The sequence below is a fragment of the Canis lupus genome, chromosome 1 (assembly GCF_048164855.1).
Source record: "Canis lupus baileyi chromosome 1, mCanLup2.hap1, whole genome shotgun sequence".
NCBI lineage: Eukaryota > Metazoa > Chordata > Mammalia > Carnivora > Canidae > Canis > Canis lupus.
Window position 1 is genome coordinate 87,946,665 of NC_132838.1, and position 24,327 is coordinate 87,970,991.

Genomic DNA, 24,327 nt, shown 5'->3' on the forward strand with positions numbered 1-24,327 from the left:
ACCAAAAACATAGACTGAAATCAGACCTAACCCCACTCTCTTTCCTGCCTTTTAGATTCTGATGTCAGAACCAGGGAAGTTGCTACAGAAAGTGAAGGTGTGGCTGCAGGAATACTGGAATGTCACAGACCTAATAGCCATCCTTTTGTTCTCTGTCGGAATGATCCTTCGTCTTCAAGACCAGCCCTTCAGGAGCGATGGGAGGGTCATCTATTGTGTGAACATCATTTATTGGTACATCCGTCTACTAGACATCTTCGGCGTGAACAAGTATTTGGGCCCATATGTAATGATGATTGGAAAAATGGTAAGCAGGGTCCTCTGATTCCATGTTATAAATTTGCAGAGGAGGAGTAGCAATTATAGGAAGAGGAAAATAATTCATCTGGGCCCGCTGTGATGGTCCGAGATGGCCCTGGGGATGTTTTATTTTTTTCATTCCTTTTGAGTGTTTGGGAGTTTGACTACATCCATATACATCACTGGAAAATTAACCATCACTCACCCATATACTTACTGAAAAACATACACAGATCATCTATTTTGTGTTAAGCACTGGAGTAGGAGTTGTGTATATAAAGGAACTCATTCTCTGAGATCAGAGATGAGAGGAAGAGAAGTAATTGCCATATAGTATGAGAATGCTATGGTAGAGATGCAAATAAAGTATAAAGGAGAATAGAAAAGACAATGTAGGTCAGGGAAGGCTTCATGTGGCGATTACATTTTAGCTGGATCTTGGAGGAGGTGTGGTATCCACTCCAAGTTTTTAACAGATTTTTTTCGATTTTTAACATTTCTTCTTCTTTTTTTTTTTAATAAAGTGCTTGAAAAATGCCTTTCCCTACACAAAAGGAAGAAAATATAATCTATTTTAGCTGAGTTGTTAGGTTGAATTTGAGTCGGCCCATAAGTTCTATCCATATATCCATGTATTTTGTTACACTACTGGGAAATGATGAGTTAAAAACTGGATTCCAGAATGATACACTTACTTATCGTATTCTTTAAAAAAGAATCTCAAGTGGCAAACCAATATGCGTTCCCACAAGTAGCTGTAGACTTGCTCCGGCACTCCTTGGCCACACTAGTTTCCAGACTCTCTCCATAAAGATCCAGCCCTAGAAGGACAGCCCTGGTGTGAACTGAGGTATGCACGAGCAAATCAGCCTCTGCTCCAGACTCACTAGAGGAATTAGAACCAGAAGCCCAGAACCTGGGTGCTTTTTATCAGTTACTCCAGTTTTCTAAGTGTCCCTTACTTCACCTTTACAGGACATATGTGGAAAAGCCAAATATGTTCATCCTACCATGGTAAACACCTGTTACTGAGAAACCTCTATGCTAATAACCTCCACTCCACTTCCACTTGTGAGCTGCTGAAAACCCAGCAATTAGACAATAGATGTCCTTTATCATTCTCACTCAAGTTTTACTATATACATTATTGCTGCTGACCTTTCGGTCAGCCAATCAGTATTTATTATTATTATTATTATTATTATTATTATTATTAATATTATATATGCACATATATAACTCTATTGAAATGAATCTTAAATAACCAAGACTGTTCCTACAAAAGCACTGACAAACACATGCAAAGAGGAGAATTTGAATCAAAAAGGGAAGGGTTGTGAGGCTTTAAGCAATTTATTTAACCATCTTTAAGACTCAGTTTACTCATTTAAAGTAATTATAATAAATGCAAGGTTATATCTTGCAAGGTTGTTGGGATGATTAGAAATAACAGTTTCTAAATAACTAATAGTATCTGGATCCTAGTAAATAGTTGATAAATTGTGTCTGTTATATTTATGTTTGTTAAAGTACAAAGAAAAGGAGAGCGGAAGAATTGGTGAGCACGGTTGGTCAGCTCTATTCTTAAATCTTTTGTACAAAAGCTTGAGATTTATAACACCAACATTGTTTAGGGGAAATATCAGCAAACCCATTCTAGAGAGGGAAACTTGAATTCAACAAGCTTGATTTATTTACCCAAAACTGAATCCCAGTTCAATTGGGGTTTTTGACTAGATATAAAATGTGTATCTGACTCTGTTGCACAGCCTGTTAAATAATCATCTCTGTATTTTAGTAATGAATTTGAGATTGTGGTAAAGATTCGTATGTCTAGAAGCAGAGACTCTCAACTTAGAGTCTTTGGGAGAGATTTAGGAGAAAGAATTGGTGGACCCTCCACCCAATTTATATATAAAAAATACGTGGATGTATGAATTTCCTGGACAGAGAGGACAAGCTTTCATGAGATTTCCAAATGTATTCTCAAATGAACCAAATGAAAGTGAAGAATTATAGCAGCTGCAAAATTAACCAAGTTTTCTCGACCTGGACCCTAATGACTTTCAGATTAGATAATTCTTTGTTGGGAGGACCATTTTGTCCATCATAGGATGTTTAGCAGCATCACTGGCTTCTATCCACTAATGCCAGTAGAGTAGGTGCTCACACACAAGTACACACACACTCTTATGACAACAAAAACATCTCCAGACATTGCCATATGTCCCCTGTGGACACAATTGCCCTCTGTTGAAAACTGCCACAGTAGACAATTACATAATCTGATGGCTTGTTTTTTTCTAATTGATTGGTTGCCTTGTTCTGTTTCAATAAATAAGATCTGAAGTCTCAAACCAGCCAAATATATTACTTTAAAAAGGTTAGGTGGCATTGAAATACTTGAAATATCTGAAGTCACACTAAAACGGCAAGCTTATTGTAAAATCCACGTCTATCACTTTAATAATGGCATAATTATCCCCAGATTTTATTTGAATGAAACCTTACTTTGGAGTGAGCAAGAGAGATGTACTACATTTTCTCTACCTTCTAACTTATGAATGACTTCACAGATCAGTCAAGAATAAGAAAATGAGTGTATTTGGTGGCTTTATTCTCTTTCATGGAGCTTTTAAGATACTTAGTTTGATAATTGAGTCACTGATCCAGAAGGTAGGTAAAATATGCCTATAGAATTTATCAGTGAGCCAAATGGACTGCCAGGCAGGAAGCTTAACAAAAGATGTGATTATTCTGAAAGCCCCTCAACATTAGAGAGGTCCCTATTCAGTATTAAACAGCCAAGTAACTCACTGTGCCCTGTGGTCTAGGGATAGACATCTGCTAAGATACCTGGATGCAATACTGATCAAGTATGATCCCAACTGAATTTACAATCTGGGATCACTCTGTAATCCTGAACCCTTTCCTTCATATTCCACTTCTCAATGCAATTCTTCAAGCTTAGTACTAAGCTCACTTATATAATGCAAAATAAAAACAACAATAATAATAGCTATCATTTACTCTGTGCCAAATACTATGTCAAACATGTCATCATCACTACAACCCCACGAAATGGCTTTTAGTATCTTCATTCATTTGTCAATTGAATAAACAAACTGGGCAAAGAACAGAGGCAGGATTCCAGCTCTGACTTCACAGGTTGATCATCCAATGCTAATAATAACAATACATTAATACTACAGAGAACTACCCACATTGCTTCACGTGTCATCACACTTAGTCCTTACAAAATTAATATGTATCATTATTGTCTTTATTATCCCCATTTTGAAAATGAGAAGAAAAACAAGATTAAGCAACTTGCATGTGACCCCTTAGGCTCTTTTTACTAGCAGAGCCAAGATGAAAACTCAGGTAGTCTGGTAGTCTAACACCCGTACGGGATGCAACCAACACGTATTTAGAAGAGTGAGACAAAATCCACTCTTGCATATTGAACCAACTGAACAATTTAGCTATAAAAACAGAGGTCCCCACCCTTAGTTTTTACTAATGCTCTGTTTCTGCACTCTACCAGAATTCAGTATTTATATGGAAGACTGTTTTGAAATCTATATGGTTGAGTGAGAAGAATGTCTTTTGTCTTTGGTGGTTTTGAGCCTTCAGGTAGAGAGCAGACTTAATCTGAATGAAAATAGTCCTGAGAAATTAGATTAGAACAGTTGTCATGTGTACTGGCTGAGTTTTCTTGGGTCAGACTGGCTCTTAAATCAAGGTACACGCCTTCTTCTCCCCACCCACCTTTTAATCAATCTGAATACACATGAAGGACCCATTAGTGTTTTTTCATTGATAGAACTTCTTGTAAATAAAAGATGAAAGAATTTTACAAAATAGAGGATGAGCAACAGGTCTATGTTCCTATAAAACTGTTTCAACACAGTTGGCTTGTTCACTTTTAAGAGAGTTCTGAGGCCACTCAGCTATAAAAAGAATAACCAATTCGGTAGCATATATTTTTTTAAAACACTAAATAAATATGAATGAACATCAAGTTTTGAGAGATTCTTATTTAGTCTTAAAGTCAAATGATACTTGACAGATGGATTTGGAAGTTGCCTTGATGGTTGATTGACTAATTGACCTAAAATATATTGAGCCCCCAGTCTCCTAAGGCAAACAGGAAAGTTATAGTGTTTAAATTCTAATAACAGACACCATGGAATATATTCTTTTAAAATAAAATTTTAAAGCAGATTTAAAGCCTTTATTATCATTGATAAAATTATCATTAGTGTTTGTTTGTGGATGGGTATCCCTTCAGGAAGTTTGATACCCAAGAGAAGGTCGTCTTTTGTATTAGATGATTTGATGTGAGGGATAGAAACCAGTCTCCCAACTAGCTTAAGCCCGGGAGTGATATATTGACTTAGAGCAGGGCATGTTGAAACTGCCCTTAAGGCCTATGGCAATCAGGCCTTCAACCATTGTCAGGACATACTCTCTCTGTGTCTGGAATATCTGCTTCATTCACTCCTGATCAGTTTCACTAGTGAGAGACTCGGCCTCAGACACTCTGAATTCATATCATTATGGAGAAAGAAAGGGAGCTTCTCTCTCCCAGCTTCAATTGAAAAAACTCCAAAGAAAGGACTCTGGTTGGCCCGTCTTGTGTCACATGCCTACCTCTTATCACTGTTGCCAGAGAGTGAGGTAGCATGATTAACCTAGCCTGGAAAAGACACCTATCTTTGTGGCCAAAATGGGTGGGAACTGCTTCTAAAAGAAGGAGGCAATGGGTTCTGGCCAGGCAAAATAATAGTTATTACTTCCTCATCTATTTTTGGTGATAAAAGGAAAGTAATTTGGCATATGAGAAACAGATCACAGATAATATGTATCATGAAAACAAGCAAAAAAGAAAGGAATCAAGAGGAACAAGAGATAACATTGTGCTCAAATGCAGTCAAGAGAATTTTATAAACATGTCAAGATGAAAATCCAACTTTTCAACAGCAGACACAGAAATGGGCCATTAGGCAACCTGATTCTATTGCCTACAAAAACACCCTTCATAACTGATAGGATATACTGTGAGAGAATTAAATACAGAAAGAATGGTCTTCTGAGGGACTGGTTTGTGATAGAATACCAGACAATGAGGTAGGGGCACAAGAATAAGAAGGTATATGATGGATATTTGGGTTGTCCTAGCTTTGTTTGCAAATGATTATTTCCTTGAGTGTTCCACCGCTTCATTAGCCTTTCAAACTTAGGGAATTTACAGCATTGCAGTAGTTCTTAAGATGGTCTAATTATCCCAATTTCAATTTTGCTAAGAAGAAAGAGACCCAAGGAGGACATTTGCCCTTTCCAGGAAGAGAGACAAAGCTAGTACTGAACTTACAGAGACCCAAGCTTCATGTGACTCCCATGCCTAGGCTTGACTATGTGGCACAGACAACAGTGAAAAATGAGGAGGTTCCATTCTCTGTGTGCTTTTGTAAAAATGATTTTTGAGTTACTGATAAGCATCTGTGGACATTGCTGCAATAGACCAAGTGTTTCTCTTTCTTACTTTCTTACAGAGCTATCTATGTATATATCCCTTATCAGCAGTATTAAAAGTGAACCTCCTACAAAGGTTTCCATCAATGTTGCTGTCATAGGAACATTCAGTCATATGGATTTTCTTTTGTTTCTCCCTCTGTTTCCCCAACCTTCCAGATGATAGACATGATGTACTTTGTCATCATCATGCTGGTGGTACTGATGAGTTTTGGGGTCGCCAGGCAAGCCATTCTCTTTCCCAATGAAGAGCCATCATGGAAATTGGCCAAGAACATCTTCTACATGCCCTATTGGATGATTTATGGGGAAGTGTTTGCAGACCAGATTGACCGTAAGCAAGTTTATGATTCTCATACACCAAAGTCAGGTATTGAACTTCAATTGGGTCATGTCTTTTCTGAGTTCATTTGTTTGTTCTCAATAAATGGCTCAAGATAGAGGACCGATTCCTAGCTTGGTATCTTGGAGGAAAAAAAAAAAATTACAGAAGGTGAATATACAATTTTCACAAAGTAGTCTTTCTCCAGGTATGTCCTTTCTGTGACACAAATCGACATTTGATATACCAAATTTGATCAAGAACCATATAAAAAGATCTAAATTATTTGGGGATTCAAAATCTATGTATTGAATATTTCAATATCATTAATATATTATGTCATGACTCCCCACCCCTACCCCAGCCCCCAACCCCCAGCCAGTAAAAACTAAATTCCTTGGGTTTGACTTCAGAACAAGTAAACAATTCTCTATTTTGCCATCAGAATTCAAGAGGGCAAACATCTGCATGGTGTTTTCCTTGCAGTGGAAACTATTCTCCAACTCCTTTTCCCACTGTCTTAAATTATGTGCTATTGAGACTCAAAAGGACCTAGTATTCACTGCCTGGAAGTATGGAAAATGCCTTAGGTTATAAACTGAGTTGCTTGCTGTAAATGCCAGAAAAAAAAAGTATCTATATTATGAAATGATTCAGTGTGAAGAGCAAGCGCCAGCAGGCCCCCAGTGTTTCATGCCCTAATAGATGCTGATTCTCTATAATAAACACCCTCTTATACAGAGTTTGGAGGTAGTTGTATCCTAGGAGTCTGTTCCAGCATTTTATTTAGACCAAATGTCAGGGCATAGCAGACATTGAGAAATTATTTGGGAAGAAAGCATCAGGAAAGAAGTATCTTCCAGTATGGAAGAGCTAAATCCCTGAAGCAAGGATTTCTCATTTTCCCTAAGGAGTTTAGCTCTAGAAATAACATCCCTCCAACATTGTCGAATTAACATTTTTGAAACATTTTCTGCTGACACGCCAGCCATCTGAGCTCTGGACTGTGGACATGGATCGGGGTTACATAACCAGGTAATATAGTTTGTTAAGAACAGGAGCAGAGACCAGTCAGCAACCCCCCACCCCTACCCCTCTGCCAATCCCAGGTAGAACGGACACCAAGTAAATAAGGAGCAAGCATCAAAGAGTATGAGCCCTCTGGGCCTGTGAGGAACATGTGTACATGGGCAGCAGGACACAGTAATATGTCATTTTCCCTTCTGTGATGGATTTTGAACAAATACCTTTCTTAAAAGGAGTTATCTGAGGCAAGAAGGCTTTATGGACACCTACTTGGAACAATATTCATTTCAGGAGACTTGGCCACGCTCACTGAGGAGGCATTCTGACTCCATCTCCTAGTCGTGATAACTTTGGTTGGCAATGCGCCGCCTTCACCAAGACAGCTTTCCAGAGCCAGGGGAAAACCCTCTGGGGAATCCTCCTTTCAAATGGTCCCTAAAGCAAAACAACTAAAAGCCCATCTACCATCATTCTCCTCAAAGATTAAATGTATACTCCCCGGCCCCCCAGAAATTACTTTCCACATTACATTATTTTGCCTTGTTTAAGTTTTCCTTTCTTTCCCAAAATGAGATCAAGTCCCCATGGGCGTTTTGACAGTATGACATTTTGGGAGGGGAGAAGGCAGGACGTGTAGGCATGTTTTACAAACGGCATTGTCTGTCCCTCTACTAGTGGCCATTTATTGATGTTGTACTATGAGCCCAACCTAGTGCAACAGACACCACCATCTGGCTGAACAAAGAAGATTTATTATTGTTATTTCAAAAGAAGGGCTGATTGTAGTTTAGAACTGGAACCCCACCCCTACCCCCAGAGATGGGAGAGAGGTGTTTTGTGTGAGTGAAGTATGAAAATAGATGTCCCTTCTTGTTCATTAGACCCGTGGTGCTCTACGTGTGTGAGAATAAATTTCTTCCCCAAATCTCAATATATAACTGACCCAGCCTCGGATGGATGCAACCTTCATGACACCCTTCCCCTGCTCTTACCTTCCTTCTTGACATTCTGAAATTGGCTGCAATGGTAGCCACTGTTCTAAGCTAAATCAGCCAGTTTGCTGTTTAGAGTGCTAAAGAGCATTTGTCCTTTCTCAAATGGGAAAGCCTCTTACGAGGCTGCCCCCAAACCTGCCGTTGCATTTGGTCAAAGTCATCAAACATCCCTATCTTCAAAATAATTTGATTTTCATGTTGTGGCACTGGACAAGCCCAAGGGGCAGAGTGACTGCCCCATCTTGCCATTCAGAACTGCCCAGGAGACCCAAGAACCAAGCTATTTGAGAAAGGTACAAATCATTGATGCTGCCCTACGGTGTCTTGCCTCTTTTCTGTGCCATGTCCAGGCTGGTTTGTGAAGCATGTGTTCAGGCTGATCGGATCTCATATCCACCTGGACCCACAGCCCTGCCCAGGGTCCACCAGGCCCATCCTGTGGATGTGCCCCCATGCGGGCCTCTCCAATGCTGCTCATTCTCACACACCTTCTCAGAGCAACTCATTTCTAATGTGATGCACGTGCTCTGTATTGAACTCTTTGTGTGTTGAACTGCAAAATTGCTGAACCCATTTCATGGTTGGGGAAATAATCTTTCTTGGGATGAATGTACGTGGATGTATAATGGGGCCCAATGGGTGGGTTATTTACATCAGTCTAATACCTCAGAAGGGAGGACAGCTTTAATGCCCTCGCTTCCAGGAGACCGTGTTCCTGAACTACAGATTTTTTTTAATATACGTTCCATTTTTTTCTTGTAGCTTGTCCTAAGCCCAGCGACTTTCAATAAGGCCAAAAAAAGCTGGAATGAGACTTCTGAGGTTACTTTCCAAATGTGCTTAAAGACTGAAAGCTAAAGAAATAAAGAATGGAGTGACTGTAAAATCACAAAATAATTTAGGTGGTTTTCATTTCTAAACTAGATTAGATTAACACAAATGATAGTCTGGCATTAATCTCAATTATTTGTAGTGGCTAAAATATTTGCTTTGTGTCCGGAGCAGACATGAATGCGAGATAGTGATTGGCAGCAGCGGATAATGAAACTGGGAAGGGAGGATGATGGTCTGCTCTGCCTGGATGTTTTACCTAGCCCTTTGATGAACTAATAAGAAATGACCTTGCCATCATCGTTGGGTTGATGTTTAAGTTATATATAACAGTAACTCTCTAAAACCCAATATATGGGCTACCGTTTGGTGACTGGGCCCCAGCTTGCTAAATGCATTGCTACCATACGATGACATCCTTTTTAAGTGTCTCATTAAGGTGACCCCTGTTGCATGGCATCTGAGAGCTGGCCAGGATCCCACTGGAGCTTGAGGGGGGAAAAAAAACCACTTACAGAAAACGAGCAACAGAATAAATTTCCAGCACATTCATGCCAAGGCCAGGGCAAAGCTAAAATTAGAGGGACTCTTGCCAGTTAAGAAATCTGGTTCCAGGGTGTGTGAGGTACCTAGAAATGCACCTTTGTTGGCAGAGAAGATGGGGTGTCTCTAGCTTCCTTGAGCATCTGAATGAATGAGACTTCCCTTTATGCACAGGGCATCCTTGTGTTGCCTGCCATCCATGCAGATTACCCAGGCTATACCAGGGCAGGGGGAAAATGAATCATGCTCTTGAATGCATTAAATCAAGGTCTAAATTTAGTTCTCCTTTCTGCTGCTCTGAGTATTTTTACAAGTTTGGGTACTAATGTGAAAGCAGAACGTCCAAAACTTACTTTCTACCATAACAATTTAATATTATTTGGCTTTTCCCCTTGGCCCAAATTAACTATCCAAGTCTACTTAATGCATGGGTCATTCTTTTTTCTCTTACTGCCTAGGGCTTTCCATCTGAAATTAATAGGTAATCTGGAGTAAGAGGGTTTATTTTTGTTGTGGTTTGGTTTACTTGATTTACTTTTTATCTATTTATTTAGTACAAGTTTTGCTATTAAAAAAAAAAAAAAACTTACTCTTGTGTACCGTTGGTGTCTCCGTGATATTGACTGGATTCGAAGTGTTGTTTTCATCAGGAAACAAGGAGCATGTATGTACGTGTAAAGCTAAAACATTCCCTTGTATTACTCTTCTGTCTCAAATTATTTGTTCCCCCTTCATGTGTGGAAGTTAGGACAGCTCAAGTCTGGTCTCTAAAATATGCCTGCTATGGCAAAGCTGAGAACACGAACAGAGAAGATGGCTATTGTTATGCATTTCGATTCTTGGACTCCAGTTCTGGAAACTTGGAGCTCTGCATCTGTTTGGTATTCAGGACTGACCTTCTCTAATGGATTCAGAGCACACTAATGCCTAACAGCTATAGTGTAGGGAGTGTTGCCTGACCAAAGAAAGTATTTTGGAAAAGAAAAACTTGAGCCAGTGCCAACTTTTGGGAAAAGGGGGAATTGTTTTGCTGGGTTTTGTTTTCACAGATTGCTAAGGAAGCAAGCCAGTAGAAGGCACCACCCCCCTTTTTCTGTCCCTGAAAGTCAGCTTACATTCTAGAGAATACCCACCCAACTCGTTTGCTAATGCAAACTGAGACTTAGTGAGTTTACAAACAGCAGAGCTATCTGCAGACAAGCCTTTGTGATGATTCAGTATGCTATAGTGATCAACATTTGTTCCACTCTTACAATATTCATTTAGTCTTTGCTCACAGGTTGGGCTCCATTTTTAATCCATTCATTCTTCATTCTGTGCAGGTATCTATTTTGATCCTACTATAAGCTGGACACCGAGGTAAAGACATGCACATGACAGAGATCATGTCATTAAGGAAGTTTACAGTCCAAGAGAGGCAAACTGACATTGACAATATATATGTGGAGATGGAGCCCCAAAAGAAAAGTAGTTGGTTCTTCCTAGGGTGAGAGTTGAGGGTACAACAGATGAGACCTTGCAAAGAATGGGAAGATTAAGCTGAGACCTGAAATATGAACAGATATTTGCTGGGCAGATGGGAGCAAGTGGGTGTGAAGGAGAAGAATGGCATTCCAAACTGAGACTCAGCATGGACAGTTCCAAGCACAGCAGGTAGTTTAATATGGCTGACTATAGGGTGAGAGGCAGGAGGCAGGAAGCAGGACAGATGGGTCTGAAGAGAGACAGGAATATAGATCTTGAAAGACTTATAGTTCATGTTCTGGGTAGTATCATGACCTGACATGTTTTAGAACCCTCTAGCAAAAATATAAAGGTGAGAGGTGAGAGCACACTAGCTAAGGCAGTAGCAGTTGGGATGAAGAAGATAAGCAGCATGAGACTTTAAGAAGGTCAAAACAGAAGGACCTCATTTGGAGATGGTCCTGGGGAAGTAGGATAAGGATTTAAGATGGAGAAGTTGAAGGCCACTCTAAGGTTTCTGGCTCAGTCGAAAGAATGATGTCATTTAGCAAGATAGAGAACCTAGAAGGAAGAACTATGGGGAGAGGTGGATTTGTTTAGTTGGGGTTGGATAGATTTAAGTTCCCATGGGAATTCCAGGAAAACCACAAAGAAGGCTGTTTTATATGTGGATTTCTGGGGCTAAGTAGAAAGAGCTAGCCTGAAGATACAGATCTGAAAATCAAGAATATAATTCCAGTTAAAGCCATGCAAGTGGGTGAGCTTGCCAGGGAGCACAAGTAGAGAAGGCCAGAGAGGAACGGTAGAATGGAGAAATCAACAGTATCAAAAGCAAGAGAAGACAACAATTAGCTGAATATTTAGAAAAATTTCATTCAGCTAGACCTTTAGGAAGTCACTGGTAATTTTGACCAGAGAATTTTCATTTCAGGAGTAATGCAAAAACAAATTACAATGATTTAAGAGTAAATGAGCAGTAAGGCAAAACATTTACTAGGGAAGAGAGAGAGAGAAATGTTGCATATGTGTAGAGGTGGCAAGGGAGGGAAGAAGATCAACGAAGTGGGGCTTTGAGAGAAAGAGTAATGTTTTATAATCACCACTCAGGAAAGTCACTAAGTACACATCAAAGGATGGCTTAGGGCCACCCACTTGCATAGTTAGGTTGTCTGTTTTCTCAGTTTAGACTCAGCAGTCCAGATCAAGAAAAACAAATTGTTGGATTAATCCAAGATTGAATTGTTGCTGTGCCAGCATGGCAGAAATAAAGGAGACTAAGTTCTTTGAAGATGCTTACAAGGGTTTAAAGTTATGCATTGTAAGGTCTAAGATGGAAGGAGAAGAAAATAAAAGCATAATGTTGATCAGTACATAGGAGGAAGAAAGATCAAAGGACCAGAGTTCTGGCCTGAGCACCAAGTACTTTGAGAACTAAGGATCCTGAGAGGTGTGATGATAAGGTGTTGTGGTCAGAGAATGGGAAATTGATATTCAGAGTTGAGGTAAAACAATTTAGGAAAATTATAAGGTCCAGAATGGATTCTAGGATTTGCTGGAATTGAGGTCAAGCATCTTGGAGCTAGGTTCTTCTGTGTCTGTCACTGCAGATATCAAAGTGTCCATAATGACAAAAGAGGGAGTGGTCCGGAGGACTTTGATCAGAATTACCTGACACTCAAAGGAGAAAGGGCTTTTTGTACAAGAATGAAAAGCAACGGGTTAGAAGAGGCAAAGTATCAATGACAATACAGACATTACTTATGGGTACCACAATGGTGGAGGTACAAGAATGTGCAATTTTCATTTGGGAAGGTTACAGGGAAGTGGTGTCTTTCTGCAAAATGGGATTTAGTTAAGACAAGAAAATGCAGACTGGGCTTGTAGAAGTATGAGAAAGCAGAGGATATGTGTTCAATGATAAGGGTATTCCAGAAGTCTGGGGAAAGAGAGGAAAGGGAGAAATGATGGGAAAATTCAGTGGGCAGAGAGCCCAACATCACATGAAGACAGAAGCACAGGGGAGGATAGTTCACCAGAGGGACTTGCACTGTAGGAATAGAGGATGAAAGGTAAGAGAAGTGGGAATAACTATTCTTGGGTTTTGAGGCAGCTAAAGACTGGAGCGCAGGTAGCGTAAGGGGACAAATTGGGCTAATGACAGCTCAGTCTCATAGGCAGTCTAGAGCAACCTTTGCTCAGGTTTCCAAGATTGTGTTGAAGGCAAATTGTTCTGATGCCCTCAGTGGATGGAAGTGGAGATTTTGTGTGGTGATGCAGAATAACCAGATTCTAAAGAGGAACCACTCCAGATAGTTTGGAGAACTCTCCTGTCTTGGAGGAGGCTCTAGAGAAGCATCAGAGAAGCATCATCATTCGTTACCTTTTACAAGAATGAGTTCTTATTATCACCTCGGAGTATTCCATTTTTCTTTAACCATAGACTGGCTAATACCTTGCCTATAATTAAATTTAGTATTTGGCCCATCCTGGCCATTTTCAGCCTCTGTTTTAACTCTGCCTTTAACAGAGTGCTTTTGGTACATTGTAGGTTTGCATGACTCCAAAGCCTGTGTTTTTTCTACTCTACCACAAATACTCCAAGCAAGTCCTACATAACCCCGTGGAAAATAAAGCATCAGCAGATGGGATATGTTTTAAATTTTGGAAACTTTCACAAAAAAGCTCTAAACCATTTCCCAAAAAGCTTACTTTGGGAGAGAAGAGTTAGCTTCTCATCTAGCTGTTACAACTATTTTGTCACCTATGAGGAGCTAACTTATCACTGGGGTCAAAAGGTATAAAAAAAAGTATGTGCCCCTCCACATAGAAGCAAATCAGTAGAGTTTTCTTTAAAACTCTGGTTGAATTTATCCTCTTTAGCACATGCAAAAATAAAATGGGATTCTGTAAGATTTAGAGAAAAAACTGAAGTCTCTGGCAATGCCAAATACTAAGTCAACAGTGAAGGACTTCAGAAAGAGTTTATGTGTGCGACAGCAGATAAGTAGCAGAAAGGTTACTAAGAGCATGTCTAAGAGGACAGTAGTTATTAAAAACCAATAATGATCTGGGGTGCCTGGCTGGCTAAATTAGAAGAGCATACGACTCTTGATACTGGGGTTGTGAGTTTAAGCCCCATGTTGGGTATAGAGATCACTTAAAATCTTTTTTAAAAATTTTAAAAATTAAGATAATAAAAGTGAACCAAAATACATTACAAGTGCAATTGACCATAAGGTAGAGAAAGGTAATTATTCTAAACAGAATACTAGAAACACCTCTGTGGTGTATCACTCAACCCAAAGTGTTGTTGAATAGCATCTAGAATTGTATTAAAAGCACAACAAAAGGGCTATATTTACCCGATCTGGAGCTGTGGTATATCTGTGCCTGAGTTACTGAGGATGATATTGGTCACTGTCTCCTCAAGAAAGACATAAGTGCACTGAGCCAGAGAAGGCAGCCAGACTTACCAAGGGAGTGGATGAAAAGCTGTAATTTGAGGACCGATCTGGAAGATGAGGGCTCTTTGCTTCAAAAGCAGCCACGTCTGGAGGCTGTGAACTCCCCAGATGAATCTTTCTGCGGATAAAGTATAACATGGGTCCCCAAATCCCAGTGTACTCGAGCTAAGGATCCATTGAAGTGTGAAAGTTGTAGACTTGGGTCAAATGAAAGAAATGCCACTCTACAAGTGGGTAGAGAACTTCAGGGATTTATTTCCCCTTGGAGATGTTACAGGAGAAATAATGCAGTCTCAAAGCGAATTTTGAACATTTTATCTTTGTAATCATAACAAGGGAGATGCTGAACAAAAGGTGATCCTTTTTTCTCTTCAGAGCAGGCCTTAACAAATCACTTTCACGTAATCCTTTGCATAGAGTCACTCCTGGAAGAACGCTCACCTAAGAAAGGCACACAGGCCATGTTTATTGGAGGCTTTGGGACCCTTCCATGCAGTGCAGAGTAAGAGTCCAGGGGCTCCCAGATTATATATAAAGCAGGCAGTTGGGCAGCCCAGGTGGCTCAGCGGTTTAGTGCTGCCTTCAGCCCAGGGCGTGATCCTAGAGACCTGGGATCGAGTCCCTTGTCAGGTTCCCTGCATGGAGTCTGCTTCTCCCTCTGCCTGTGTCTCTGCCTCCTCTCTCTCTCTCTCTCTCTCTCTCCCTCCCTCTCTCTGTGTGTGTCTCTCATGAATAAATAAATAAAATCTTTTAAAAAACAAAATAAAATAAAACAGGCAGTTCATCTGGTCATCTACAGTAACAAGACAACAAGATTCTCTTTCTTGTTAGGGACTGATTTGCACCTTATCCTTCTTTAACACTTGAAGTCAGTGCTGCAACTCAAGGTATTATGTTCACAGGAGCCCATGGAGGAGGTCATTCTTGAAGCAGGAAAGTTTATTTCAGCCTTAGACTATTTTATTACACCCAATTTCTCAAATCCTTCCTCTACACCTGCTCTTCCACCAGGCAGGTCCTGCAAGGAAACAGGAGATGTATAGACACTGTCCTAGTCTTTCAGGAGTTTGTAATCTGAGCCAGGGGGTCAGCAAACCTTTTCTATAAAAGGTCAGGCGGCATTGAGAGCCGCACAGTCTACATTGTGACTCCGCAACACAACAATAAATAAACTAATGGTGGGGCTGTGTGCCAATAAAACTTTATTTACTAAAACAGGAGGCAAGCCAGATTTGGCCTGGGGGCAACAGTTTCCTAACTCCTTGTCTAAACCATCTAGTCATGCGATTGCATTGGCTTCCTTCCTCCCCCCTTATTTCGGTTGATGAATGTGTGAAACCAGAGCTCCAGGATGGAATCAATTTCCTATTTGACATTTTATGCAAATACAGGAGATGACACTGCTTTGCGCATTTATTTCTTCCAGGAGAAATGTTACTCTACCAAATCAAGTACCCACCAGAGGGGATGAGGTCTGTGGTTGTTAAGTTAGTATGCAAGGAAACCACACTGCTTGAGGAGCAGGTATGGCTCCCAGACCACAAATGCCAGAAAATCAGCTTTATTTTTTTATTATAATTCCACTGATTTCTATTTTGAACGTGCATCCTAGTTGCTGGAGGAAAATCACACCCAGTGCTCACCCCTCTTTACCTTCCCTGATGTGGGTTAAGGGGCAGGATGTAGTAGAATTATCACAGTTAGCTGCTAAAATGTCCATCGTTCCAGTCAGTTTGGCCCTTTAGGTCTGGTGGATTTGTGATGCCTCCCCACTGTCCCAAATCCTAGACACTTTATCCCTCTGGGATCCTGCTACCCCCCACAGAACCACCAGGAAAACCATGCAGCCTGAGCCCACAAAGCAATGCACGTTGGCATTGTCTCTCAAAACCCTTCACACATGTGCACAAACATTTCTCTCTCTGTCCTCCAGTCCTGCTTCTGCCAAGACATTTTTATCTATTCCGCAAAACCTCCTTTCTGTTGCCCCTTCTACAGATGCTCAAAGGGCCGTGAGCTTGTCCATTTGGACCACAAAAGCAGCCAGAGACTCAAAGGCTATTTCTGGATTCTGGACTCCATCTCTCCCTTCTCTGACACGGAGCCAGTACCTGCTTGCAAGACAAGAGGGAAAAATGAGTATTTCAAAATGCTATTCCACCACACTGATTTAGCTGTCTTGTAAGTAAAACAGGATGCTCAAAATAAAAATAAACTCACTGGCTCCTGGCATGCTGGATATAAGCTCCATGTTTCAAAGGGTGGAGTGTAAGTAGAGGAATCGTGATCTGGTGTCATAACAAATCATCTCACAGTATTGCTTTGGGGATTTCTGAAAGCCTCAGGATGGTAGTAGGTCTGGCAAATTCCTCCAGAATAGCCTTGTTCAGTAGAATCCTCTGTGATGGTGAGACTGGTCTAGATCTGTGCTAATACCTAGCTGCTAGTGACATGTGGTCAGCGAGCCCTTGAAATGTGGCCAGCAGGAATGAGAGTGAATTTTACATTTTATTTAATTGTAATTAATTTAAATAACTGCATGTTGCTAGTGGTTACCATACTGGACAGCTCAGTTCTAGAATATAAAAACTCTTTAAAATGTGACCCCCAGGCAGCCCGGGTGGCTCAGCGGCTTAGTGCCGCCTTCAGCCTGCGGCATGATCCTGAAGACCTGGGGATCGAGTCCCATGTCAGGCTCCCTGCATGGAGCTTGCTTCTCCCTCTGCCTGTGTCTCTGCCTCTGTGTGTGTGTGTATGTGTGTGTGTGTGTGTGTGTGTGTCTCTAGTGGATAAATAAATGAAATCTTTAAAAAAATAAAATTAATATAATAAAATAAATAAAAAATAAAATAATAAAATAAAATAAAATAAAATAAAATGTGACCCCCATGGGATGCCTAGGTGGCTTAGCAGTTGAGTATCTGCCTTTGGCTCAGAGCGTGATCCCAGGGTCCTGGGATCAAGTCCCACATCAGGCTCCCTGCAGGGAGCCTGCTTCTCCCTCTGCCTCTCTCTCTCTCTCTCTCTCTCTCTCTCTCTCATGAATAAATAAATAGTCTTTAAAAATAAATAAAATAAAATGCTACTACCCCCGTGAGCAAAGGGACCACCTCTGCCTTGCTCCCTGTTGTAGCCTTGGCATCTCAAACTGTTTGTCACAGAGTAGATGCTCAGAAAATAGTGCATAAATTAAACCCCATGAAGCAAGAACTCGAAAGAGAATAAGGTTGTCATGGGTTTACACATGCACAAAAATGATTTTAACTTAAGCTAAGTGTGCTCATCATGGATTCATGCTTCACACACACACAGAGAAAGAAAAGTAAAATGAAAGGACCCTGGAATTGATAACTTGCTGAAAGTTAGCCGAATTTATGTGAAAGAAAAGAATTGCAGCCAGGCTCAAGAAATGTTTGTTGAACAAGCCCTTATGCTAGTCTGTGTGTAGAAATGATTGCTGGACAGCTAGAAGGAAGAGAAGGAAGAAAGGGAAAGGAAGGAGAGAGGGAGGGTTAGTGGCAAAGAGGCAGGCAGGCGGGCCCTTGCTTGTTGAGGGCAGCCAGGGCAGGGAGAGAGAGCCGGGGGAGCCCGGCAGTGGCCCTGGAGGAGCCCCACACAGACAGCCCTGCCAGCTCCAAGCTGAGCTGCACCGGAGGTGGTGGCCGGGCATCCTGTAACTGCAGGCCTTTCCAAAGGCACAGTGTTCTGACCAAGTGCAGTGAGGCAGATGGCCGATTTCCACTCAAAGCCGGCGGAGCACACCCCCTCCGAGAGCATGGCAAGATTTTAGCTGATCCATATTAACAGCAACCAAAAAATAGACTGAGCTCCACACAGGTTAACTATTAGCAGATAGGCTCACATGTTAATTGTGGTGGTGTTTTGTTTTGTTTTGTTTTGTTCTGTTTTCAAATGTGACAGAGTCCAAATAATCCTGCAGCCTCAATATGGAGGGGGAGAATAAGGTGCTCAAGATCTTGTACAAGATATTGTCCAGTGGAGCGAATAGCTTCCTGTAGCTAGATTTCAGGCCACGTCTGCCAAGTGATGTTTGACCGAATTGTTTGGCTTTTAGCCAGGTTTGTGGTCTCTGGAATATCAGGCCTGAGGTTCAAGCTGAGGACATGCTTCGCAGGAGACCCCAATAACTTCAGGTCAGATACAGAATTTTGAGTCCTTGTCTCTGTGACACACTCAATTCAAGTAGATGACACCCACTGATGAGTTAAGAATAGAGGGAACGATTTCTTGACCTGGGTTGTGGTTACGTGGGTTTTCATTTGATACTGGACATATATGTTTTATGGACTTTTCTGTATATCAATCTCACAGTGCAATATAAAAGAGAATAAAGCAGACAACCTGCTATCATGTTTTCCAGATTCTAGTTTGAATGAGTTCATTCAAACAGGGACTTTTATTGAGCCCTCCTGTGTGCCAGGCACTGTGCTAGGAACTGGGCTTTATGCAGGGATACACTTCATTGCCTCGGCTTTGAAAAAACTTTAATGGGGAAGACTGATGAGTCAATAAATCATTGCAAATCACCATGATATATATTTCCATAGAATTGATATATAAGCTTAAAGAAAAGAACACACTTGTTTGGGGGTGAGCAAGGGGAACCATGGCAAAGCAAAGAGCAAGAGAGGACAAAGTACAGTCAGAGAAAAATCCCCTCGGGGGTTACAGGTAAGCTGGATCATGAAAGGTATTAAGAGTTTTCCAGATAGATGATGGGAGGGCATTTAGACAGAGGGACTGTCAGGTACACAGAGGTGACAGGGTGGGTCAAGTTTGGACATATGGAGATAGCAGCCCCTGGGTTTAGTACCCTCTGTGAGGTGCTCCCCAGCCTCCTCGACTTACTCTGGACCAACACGTGCCATTGTATTGATTTGTCTGGTTTGTTTTGTATATCCCTCCACCCCTGTGGACAATATGCATTTTTGGAGAGCAGGTGCTAGGGTCTATGTCCATCTTTTTCACCCAGTTGGGGTGAATGAGTGGAGATGAGGTTAGAAAGGTGGATTATAAAGGGCTTTGTGGACCAAGCTAAGGAATTTGGATCTTTTTTTATGGGAAATTTGCATCTCACCTTGTGTGGGGCCTCTTTCTCAGTGAGGTCTCTAGTTCATGGATTTCACGGATTATGATTGCCGGATGGGGAGACTATTACTGGGAAAATATACAATCTGGATGCTCATTTCAGGGAAAACAGATAAGCCGTGGAAAAGCCCTTTGTTCCCAAATGTCTTCTAAGAGCAGTAGCAAGCTTCAGAGAATCAAAACATCCCCTGAATAGGTTAAACCCATGGACTCTCCTCCCCTTAGTGTGAGGTATTTGGACCTTTCATCTTAACCCCCAAAATAGCTGAAATCAGCATTTGGGTAAGGAGAGTTAAAACCCGGGCAGGCAGGGCAGGCAATGAAGCAGATGGCTCAGGCTGGGCGAGGCAGGCTTGGAGCAGCCAGAGGACTGTGTGCCTGGAGGGCAGGGAAAGTGAGACAGGGTGTGGGGGAGGGTCACAGAGAGAGGTGGTGGCAAAAACAGTTTTGCCTACATTGCAGTTTTGCCAAGGGCCCCAGCCAATGCCCGCTGCCTCCCCAAACCTCTTCCATGCTGTCTGCAGAAAATTGCTGACACCTGAATTTAAATGTCGGGATTGCTGGAAGTTCTAAAATCCTCAGGCCCTCCCTGTCTAGTCTGCAGGCACTGGGCTCCCCAACTCCAACTTGTCCATCTTCACTGCTGGAAGACTAACAAGTGCAGAGGAGGGGGAGGAAGACAGCAAAGAGGAATCAAGTTCATTTGGGTACCACCCTCTCAAACCTGTTTCTTCAGTTCTTCCTTTGCCTGTCTGCAGGTCCATCAAAAATCTACTTCCCAGAAAACTCAAAGGTCTAAAAGCCTCAGGACAGCCAAGAGAAGCTGGAATACTCCCAAGTTCTCCCGTTACCATGCAATCCCCCACAGTAAAAGTCTACCCCACTGGTTCTCACAGGGACAATTTGGCCCCACCCCAACTCCCAGGGGATGTTTGGCACTGCCTACAAGTATGTTTGGTTGTCACAACTTGGAGGGTGCTCCTGGCAGCTGATAACAGAGGCCAGGGGTGCTACTACCCATCTTAGGATCCACAGGAGAGCCCCCCAGATAGAGAATTAGCCAACCCAAAATGTCGATAGTGTTGAGGTCAAGAAAACCTTGCCTATCCAAAATTGAACTTCACAATTGAATCCAAAATTTAACTTCCTGTTGCTTCTTGAAGGAAAATAGCATAAGGCAGTTGCTCTCAACATCTGCAAAGTCCTCAGAAACAGATCCAAAAAGATCCCAAACCCTCACAACCCGAAGCCAGGAATAAAGTGTGCCGCCCCCGCACCCTGCCATCCCTTACAGAGTTTCGCATCTCCCTCTGCTCCGCTCGTGCTCTTCAGACCAAAGACCAAGTTGGATATGGCACAATTATGGTGTGACAGTGGCCAACGTGACAAACCACTTTTGGCAAACACCAACAGGTCGTGTCTCCTGCTCTTGGGCACCACTGTTGGATAGAATAAAGCCAACAACCATTGCAGTGAAGAATGAGAAGAACCCAGAGGGCTGACCAATCTCAGAATTCACCAGAAATGTTGCTGATCTAGGTGAGGTCTAGCAAACTTCAACGCTTCCCTTCCCAATAGGTCTGAGAAAGGCCAGAGATTTTTTTTTTCAACAGGGAAACACCATCCTGCACTAACAGAAAGAGTGGTTTGAGTGACCTCAGATGTCCTGTAACATTGCCCAGTTCAGTCAGCCCAGCTCATCATCTGGGATGAAGCAGGAAGGAGACCCACACTGCCCATGATCAGACTCTGTAGTGATGCTTACTGACCAACTTAACACCACTGGACCAAATTCAAAACCATTTTTAAACATTTGCTGGAGCCAGTGACTCTCTCCTGAGTAGACCACGGGGTCTGTCTTTGCAAAATCACAGTCCTTGGAGCAAAGGAATGAAGTCTGCTGCATGCCCTTTTTAATATTCTGAACAACGGCTTCAGAAGTAAAATGCCACTGTGAACTGAGTAGCTACCGCACGGTTCCAGGAAAGCCAGTTGCTGACAAGTACTTCAAAGTCACTCCTGCCACCTGAGGAACATAGTGTTCAACTACCAAACTCTATGTGGCGCAGACGGTTCTATTATACAGCAAGTAATTGAATATACAGGGGAGGGACACCTCTGTCTAATAGGTCATGCACTAAAAGACTAGATTCTTTTCAGTGAATTTAAGACTATACACCCTCTCAGGAGTCTACATAAGATAACCAAGTATCGAAAATGTCACTAGCCTTTTGAAAAATGTATGGCAGCTTACGTAGATTGTACCAAATATAAGGACGCCCGAGATCTTTATTAGCTGTCAAGCGTGTTACAAAGGCTGCCATGAGTTTCATGGGTTTCTTCTGGCATTTTAAGAGAAGGGAAGTCAATTAACATTTATTGAGATCCTGGTACAGTAGTTGGCACGGGACCAGGCACATGTTATACCAGAGCAGTGTGTTAAGTTACTGTGGATGCGCACCAAGAGCAGAGATGAAACAACTTACTTATGGCCCACAGCTAGGGCAGCAGAAGAGGAATTGGAGCCCAGCCCTATCGGAATCCTAAGCCCATGTTCTTATTTCTCCATTCTAACAGAAGGCTACATCCATCTGACCCCATAGTCCTCCTTTTTTCCCCCTGCACCTCACTGTGGGGACTGGACCCCAGTCATGCATTTATTTACTTAGCAACTATTTATCAGGTGCCCTAGTTGGCACTGGAGAGAAAGTAGTAAACAAGAGGTCACTTCTTTTGTGGGAGTTACATCTTGGAGCAAGAGGGAGATAGGCCATTAGTAAGCAAGCTATTTGGGGGTCATAATAAATCTCATCAAGAAAGTAAGTTCAGGTAACAGGCAAAGGGGTCATTGGCGTGAGGAGTTGGCGTTTATGCAGCATGGTCAGGGAAAGGCCTTGAAGAGAGAAGATTGAATTGAAATGTGAATGATGAAAACAGGTGTGGCAAGAACTGGGGAAAGAATGTTCCAGTCAGAGGGAACAGCAAGGACAAATGCCATGTGGTTGGAATGATCTAGACGTGTGCAGCTAGGATCAGAAGAAATACCAGTGTGGTTGGAGTGTAAGGTCTAAAGTAGCTCAAGTTGGTATACCATGTCATGGTGGAATTCCTGGGATCCAGTGTGTGACTTAATTCTAAATTAGGGATTGAATTTAAAAACAGGATCAGCAGCTCTGCGGTAGTTCAGGAAACAGCACACCACCATATGCTGACAGTCAGTAGGGCAGGGAATCTTCCAGAAGTCAGTAGCTTCCAGGGCCAGGAAGGGAGCTCCCTCCGGTGTTGGAGTCATCCTTTGGCCTCACTGAAGGTTTCCTATGGCACTGAGGTGGTGATGCCTTGGCTACTCTCAGAAGCACCATCCCACACGAATTAGACACTCACATGAAAAATGCGTCATCCCTCCCAAAAGGAGATTTACCTGAGTGCTATGAAGATGTCAGAACGGCATTCATCATCAAAACTGTGAACATCTTAGTAATGTAAACAAGATGGGTGAAGCATTTGTAAACGAGACGTGGCTCACAGATGGCTCGGAATATTACAAATTGGGAAGAGCCAGCTGAAAGGCATTAGCTCCACAGGTACTCGCAGCATGTACTGGATATGACATTCCTAGGGGGGAAAACCTTACAGAAAAGTCTGCTTTCAGGAGTGATCATTAGTCCCATAGCAATGCACATTTATGGAGTGCCTGGTGTGGGTGGAGAACTCAGGTAAGAATGGTTTGAGTTACTGTGACAGGGACAGCCCAAGACGGAAAACCATGAGCCAGACACTCTGAATCCCTTTTCTGTCACTGCTGATAACTCTGTGACCTTGCACAAGCAAGGGAACCTCTCTGTTCAACAGCATTCTTGACAAATTAAGGACACAAAGGAGGTCTGCTTTGGTGTGCCTCCTCCACAGGAATGCTGTTAAGAAAAAGAGCAGTCCTTCCCAAATGAATATAACAAGCCCCAGAAATACAGGGGTTCATGCATATTAGTGTGTGTTTTGAAGCTAAAATCTGCATCAATGTCAGGGTGCAGTGTGTTCAAAGAAAAACATTAATAAGTAATAGAGCACTGGTGATGTGCAGATGTGCCAAATTAATGAAAGTAATACCCAAAGGACTGAAGTTTGGGGAATAATGAAGCAAAATTTGCACTTTAAAAGGCACAATATCAAGGGCTCTTGAGAGAGAAGCTGATATTGGTAATACCAGGGGAAGGATGAAGCGTACTAAGGGTACTTGTAGGGTTGAGTCTTATGAAGCCAAAGCTTGCAAAGCGATTAGTAGAGCTTCCCATTCCTTCCAGCAGGGAAGCTAGCTCCAGACAGATGCAGGAGCTTTGAGTTGTCTAAACAGTGGTACCTTCCAGCCCCCTCTCTTCTCTTATGTCCTTTTGAAACCAAGCCCATTGAAACAAGCCAAAATGAACTGTCTCAAATAGCATGCCTCTCTGTCTTCCCCGCAAAGTAGAACCAAGATTCTTTTGCCACTGCCCATCATGAAGAGCCGTAATTTCGTTTGTTCAGTTGGGTCTGCCTTCTAGCCAGCCCAGGAGTCGTTCTAGACACCTAACTCAATTAAGTGTGTTCCCTTCGTAAGTTCTATAAAGATTTAAAACGTACTCTGTTCCAGGCACTAGGCTATGTGCTGGGAGTACAATAATGAGCAAAGCCAGTGAAGCTCCTCCCTCCTGGGGAGCCTAGTAGAGGCATCAGATACCAAATACAGAATCACACAAAT

The 24,327-nt window shown here is 42.0% G+C and overlaps 1 protein-coding gene across 11 annotated transcripts in view; it reads left to right on the top strand.

The window, feature by feature from the left end:
- TRPM3 (transient receptor potential cation channel subfamily M member 3) overlaps positions 1–24,327 on the top strand; it is a 493,501-nt gene that overhangs the window by 433,890 nt on the left and 35,284 nt on the right. For all 11 annotated transcript variants that reach the window (XM_072838286.1, XM_072838297.1, XM_072838304.1 and 8 more), the window contains 2 exons: positions 56–307; positions 5,998–6,172. In XM_072838286.1, the coding sequence (XP_072694387.1) occupies positions 56–307; positions 5,998–6,172 (427 nt within the window). The remainder of the gene's footprint in view (positions 1–55; positions 308–5,997; positions 6,173–24,327) is intronic.